The 6,000-nt window shown below is 33.4% G+C and overlaps 1 protein-coding gene across 1 annotated transcript in view; it reads left to right on the top strand.

The window, feature by feature from the left end:
- Nucleotides 1-3,455, top strand: part of LOC112097876 ((R)-limonene synthase 1, chloroplastic-like) — a 3,832-nt gene extending 377 nt beyond the window's left edge. Inside the window, exons 2-9 of the mRNA XM_024183470.1 lie at nucleotides 51-316; nucleotides 537-925; nucleotides 1,192-1,421; nucleotides 1,519-1,660; nucleotides 1,791-2,039; nucleotides 2,138-2,395; nucleotides 2,900-3,010; nucleotides 3,185-3,455. Of these exons, the coding sequence (XP_024039238.1) occupies nucleotides 51-316; nucleotides 537-925; nucleotides 1,192-1,421; nucleotides 1,519-1,660; nucleotides 1,791-2,039; nucleotides 2,138-2,395; nucleotides 2,900-3,010; nucleotides 3,185-3,325 (1,786 nt within the window). The 3' untranslated portion in view covers nucleotides 3,326-3,455. The remainder of the gene's footprint in view (nucleotides 1-50; nucleotides 317-536; nucleotides 926-1,191; nucleotides 1,422-1,518; nucleotides 1,661-1,790; nucleotides 2,040-2,137; nucleotides 2,396-2,899; nucleotides 3,011-3,184) is intronic.
- Nucleotides 3,456-6,000: the final 2,545 nt, after the last annotated feature.

Genomic DNA, 6,000 nt, shown 5'->3' with positions numbered 1-6,000 from the left:
TTTCCATTGGCACCATGAATAGCTAAAAACTAAATGCTGTGCGGTGCACAGGATGAAACATACAAAAGACGAGCAGAAGAGCTGAAGGGAAAAGTAATGACAACAATTAAGGATGTAACCGAGCCTCTGGATCAGTTGGAGCTGATTGACAACTTGCAAAGACTTGGATTGGCTTATCATTTTGAGACTGAGATTCGGAACATATTGCACAATAACTACAACAATAATAAAGATTATAATTGGAGAAAAGAAAATCTGTATGCAACCTCCCTTGAGTTTAGACTACTTAGACAACATGGCTATCCTGTTTCTCAAGGTACATATCATTAACTCGCTTTTTTTTGTCATGCGCATGCAAGGTCTGAATATTTGAATCGATCTCTCTGTTTTTTTCCTTTTTTAAATCAATTTTTTAATTCTCTATCTCCAGAGAATTCGAACTCGACAAGGCCGCTGAGACACTTAAGTCATTCTCTAATTAGCATATGTATGCGAAAATTTTGATGAATGTAGTTCTTTTTTGTTGAGCACTGCAGACGTTTTCAATGGTTTTAAAGACGACAAGGGGGGCTTCATTTGTAATGATTTCAAGGGAATAATAAGCTTGCATGAAGCCTCGTATTACAGCTTGGAAGGAGAAAGCATCATGGAGGAGGCCTGGCAATTCACCAGTAAACATCTAAAAGAAGTGATGATCAGCAAGAGCAAGCAAGGGGATGTCTTTGTAGCAGAACAAACAAAGCGTGCACTGGAGCTTCCTCTGCTTTGGAAAGTTCCAATGTTAGAGGCAAGGTGGTTCATAGACGTTTATGAGAAAAGAGAGGACAAGAACCACCTTTTACTTGAGCTCGCTAAGTTGGAATTCAACGTTTTGCAGGCAATTTACCAGGAAGAACTTAAAGATGTTTCAAGGTATCCATGCTTGGTTGCATAACTCATATTTATGTATGTATCAAAGATTTTAGTTTATGAAATACATAACTTGTACAAATTAATCATATGCATATTAAATTATTCTCTGGTGCAGACTACACCTTTTACAGTAGTGTAAAGGTCTGAGTCTGTACTTTACAAAATACAGACGTTTGCACCAGAGATTGACTCTAAGGAATCTCGGACTAGAAGATGACTCTATAATAGATGTATTGTAAAGCTACGAGTCATAATATTCGTTTTAATTTTCCTATGAAGGTGGTGATAGGTCTTGGAGAGAAACTGAGCTTTGCGAGGGACAGCTTGGTAGCATCCTTCGTATGGAGCTTGGGGATAGTGTTTGAGCCTCAATTCGCCTACTGTAGGAGAATACTCACAATCACGTTTGCACTAATTTCAGTGATTGATGATATTTATGATGCTTATGGAACTTTGGATGAACTTGAGCTATTTGTTGATGCTGTTGAGAGGGTTTTTGGCAAATTAATGTTATACCTAATTGATTAATTCAACTGCTAGCCAGCTGATTGCTACTTCTCAAATTAATTGACCATTCATATGATTTATTTTTTTCGTTTTCTACAGGTGGGGCATCAATTATGCTTTGAACCACCTTCCGGACTATATGAAAATCTGTTTTCTTGCGCTTTACAACTTGGTTAATGAATTTACTTATTACGTACTCAAACAATGGGATTTTGATATACTTCGAAGTATAAAAAATGCGGTACGTAAAATATTAGTTGCACCTCTGCCGCCATTCCTTTTCCTTTGATTTATCCTTTTAAATTACGATGTTTTTGTTGCAAAAAAAAAGATACAAAAAATGCTTCTACTTTCTTTGTCTTGTGCATCAGTGGCTTCGCAACATACAAGCCTACTTAGTGGAGGCGAAATGGTACCATGGTGAGAACACGCCAACGCAGGGAGAATTCTTGGAAAATGGATTGTTATCAATAGGAGGCCCTATGGTTACAATGACTGCATACCTTTCTGGGACAAATCGAATCATTGAGAAGGAACTAGAATTTTTAGAAAGTAATCAAGATATAATTCACTGGTCATTCAAGATTCTTCGTCTTCAAGATGATTTGGGAACTTCATCGGTATTTTTTATTTTTTCTTTTTTTAACAAGACAGAAATTGAATTAATCCTCTATTTATGAATTGATTGTACTTTTTTTTTTTCCCAATAATTCATCAGGATGAGATACAGAGGGGGGATGTTCCGAAATCAATCCAGTGTTACATGCATGAAACTGGTGCCTCGGAGGAAGTTGCTCGTGAACACATCAAGGATATGATGAGACAGATGTGGAAGAAGCTGAATGCATACAGAGCTGATAAAAATTCTCCCTTATCGCAAACTACAGTGGAGTTCATATTGAATGTTGTGAGAGTGTCCCATTTTATGTATCTACATGGAGATGGGCATGGGGCTCAAAACCAAGAGACTATGGATGTAGTTTTTGTTGGAAAAGTTTCAAAATAAATGTGTCTTATTGTAAAGACATGTCCTATTAATTGTGCCTTATAGAAAATGTATCATTCACTAAAGACATGTCTAATTAAATGATGTCTTGTTGTAAGGACATGTCCATTTAATTGTGTCTTGTAGAAAATGTATTTTTTTACTAAATGATATAACTTTTCATGGCAACATTTCACTTAGAGATGCATCATTTCATGGTAACATTTCATTTGAAATGGTGATGATTCAATTTGGACCATTGATTAAAAGCAAATCTAGATCCAATGGCCATGAATGAAGGGGTATCATGAAAGATAACAACCCAAATGAGGGGGCACAACTATATTTATAAATAGGGGTCATGTTTAAGCCATTTAGAGATGAAATTAATGATCCTACACCACTCTTTTCTTAGCAATCTTTTCTAGTACGAATTTCAACACAAAACACCCATTTCTTTTGTGCATTCACATTCCAATATATTGTCTTCTGCAGGAACAATATATTGTTTCTTGGCAGGCTTGCAACATTCAAGAGTATTCTGGTTTGCTTTCGTCGATGCACAACGCAAGCAAACAAACAAGTGCTTCATTGTATCCTGGAGGCGTATTTGCTTAACCCATGTGCATCACTCAATTGGTGGGGGCAAATAACGTCTTAAGGAAAGTGACATTTGTAACGTGCCTTGAAGCACACAAAATTTCTGCAGTTTACATATTACTATTATTTTTCTTCCTACATACAAATTTAGTTATAAACACATTACTTTACGTAATAAAGTTCCACCATTATTGTTGTATTTCTCTACATTTACCATTCCCCACAAATTTACCACCAGCAGTTTTTACATTGCTTTTTCAGCCAATTCCCTTGGACGACAAACAGATGGTTGCTACATCATCACCAGGCACCAAAGGATGATGAATTATAGTGCATGATGCGTTACGAATCCCAAGAGTGCAGTTTCAATTGATGTTGGCCTCGACTTTCCAGTTTCTATTTCTTTCCGATGATGAGGTCTCTTTTCGATGATTCTAATAAATTCCCTCACTCGTCGAGGTTTATAAATGAAACAAAAATGTTATTTATGTTACTTTTATTGAGAGTAAAAGTCGTCAGGATATGAGAACCATTTTCTAGCAAAAGCATGAGGATGGCAGAATTTGTTATGTATGCAATTATACTTTATATTCAAGCATGGGTTCATAGCATTTTAAGGCACAACGGATGCTCAGTAGACATGACCCATTTAAATCGCATATGGCAAATCATACCCATGAAAAATAACAATATGCAGCGAACAGTGACAAACGCAACAACAACTAAGGAGAGAAATCAGAGCTGTGCCATAAAAAGAAGTCACAAAGGATAAAAATATTAATATAACCAATTAAAAACACGTTCCTAATTTTTGGGTTAGCTTAAAGACACGAACACCTAATTATTCCATTAGCCTATTTTATCTTTTAATGTCGTAGTCATTTCTAGAATAAATCTTTAACAATGTCATATGAGTTTAAAGAATATGAGTGTAGTTAGTTGGGTTCATTCTTTCTCATTATTCAAAGGAAAGGGATCTACTTGAACCAACTTGAAGAGGTATACACTCCTAACTACCAAGAAAATCAAATCATAAAAAACTCAAATTGGAAACAGGCTCAAAATAGAGTACCAAACTGTTTTCATAAATTATTTTGTACCTTGAAGTAATAAATTTAGTACAATTATGATTAAATTAAAAAATAATAATTGGGTATGATAAGATAAAAGGAGAGGTTTAAAATTTAAATTACTTTGCTAGTTTGCTCTATATGGAAATAGGATTCGGAAATTCAGTGGGCTGGCTTAGTTATCAGGCTATTTAATCATCGATTGGTCATTTGGTGTTGGCGGAGGCTCATCCTGCACGTTTAAAAACTTGTAGAACATGACTAAGTCTCTCTAGTCAAATAAAAATCTTTATCTAGTCCTCTGAAAGCTTGTATTGCACATTAGTTGAAACTTAAATTGAAATTTAAATATTAAAATCCATGACAATATTTTTATTTTATTACTTCTATTATGTTAATAAGAAAAAGACAAATATTTTCTTTTCAAGATAGCCCTGACTGGATGAGTGGTTTTAAACCGTATTGGAAATTTGCAATGCGGGATAAAGTTGATCGTGAGAGTTGCTCACGTTGCCAAATAACCAAATCAAAAAGTCGGTTAATGCTATATTACATCATATGTAATATATAAAAACTCTTGCATTGTCATCTAAAATAAAAAGATCACAACATGTGAAATAATTAAAGGGAAATTATCAACCATATACCCTTAAATGACACCAGTATCAAACGTGCTACAACACTTTTCGCTTATATCACTCGTATACCCTAAGTTGACAAAAGAGTTTTGGCGTCCACCTTTTCGTTTACTACTGTTAAGAACTTAACAGAATTTGAGCAAAATGACTATTTTACCCTTTAAACTCAAAATGAGGTAAAAAAATAAATTTTCCTTGAAAATTAATGTAAATTTTCAATACACAATTTTTTTTTATTTTGTTATTAACAATACATTTTTTTATTAAAAAAATATGAATTATTAATGATACATATTATTAACAATTATCCATAAAAAATATCCATCTTATACCATAAAAATTTATTAACACATATTATTTACAATTATACATATTATACCATAAAAAATTCAAATTGGAGCTTCGAGGAGTAGATCTTCAATAATTTAGGTTAAATTTTGAAGGAGTAGATTCGGTTGTAAAGTAGCTTTTTTTTTTTTAGCAATTATTAACAATTATCCGATAAATGGGATGACATGTCATTTTTATCAAAATATATCATATGACATGTCGTTTTTTACTAGGTAAATGGGATGACATGTCGTTTTTTTAAAAAAATACTAGATTACCCTTATGATGTCAGCGCTCGCAAACGGCAATTAACGGATCGGTGGACGGCAGAAGTGTTTTGTCAACTTAGGGTATACGAGTGATACACTTAAAAAATATTGTAGTACGTTTGATACTGGTGTCGTTTAAGGGTATATGGTTGATAATTTCTCATAATTAAATTATCATAAATAACAACTCATAGATTTGCTATACATGTAACATAGTCTAACACCAAAATCCACATGTAGCACCGACTCAAACTTATTTATTCTATCACAGGTAATCCATCACAAATGCTTTATTTTTCCAATTCTCTAGAAAGCTACTTGTAAATTGTAGAAGCCTTTCTCAATCCAATATTTGGTTCCCACAACAATCGAATTTAACAGCTTTCTTGTTCCTTCAATTAATATACCTACAAAATGTCATCTTAAATTGCCTTATTCTCAGTAGTATAATGAGTAGAAAATGCATAATATATTTATATTACAAAATTATGGAAACATAAATTTATAGAGAAAAAATAACAAATATTAAATTGAAATTGACTTGTCTTTTCGGAAAAAGTTATGAATAATATAAGCAAAAACGTCACAACAGAGCATATATAATTAAATAACAAAAAGAAAGAGGAGAAATGAACCAAACGCACATTTTAAATGTCTTGCTCTTGTTTATGCTCCACACTAGTGTTTCT

The sequence above is a fragment of the Citrus clementina genome, unplaced genomic scaffold (genome assembly GCF_000493195.1).
Source record: "Citrus clementina cultivar Clemenules unplaced genomic scaffold, Citrus_clementina_v1.0 scaffold_5, whole genome shotgun sequence".
NCBI lineage: Eukaryota > Viridiplantae > Streptophyta > Magnoliopsida > Sapindales > Rutaceae > Citrus > Citrus x clementina.
The sequence above is the reverse complement of the archived record's forward strand: the minus strand, read 5'-3'. Positions and strand labels throughout refer to the sequence as shown.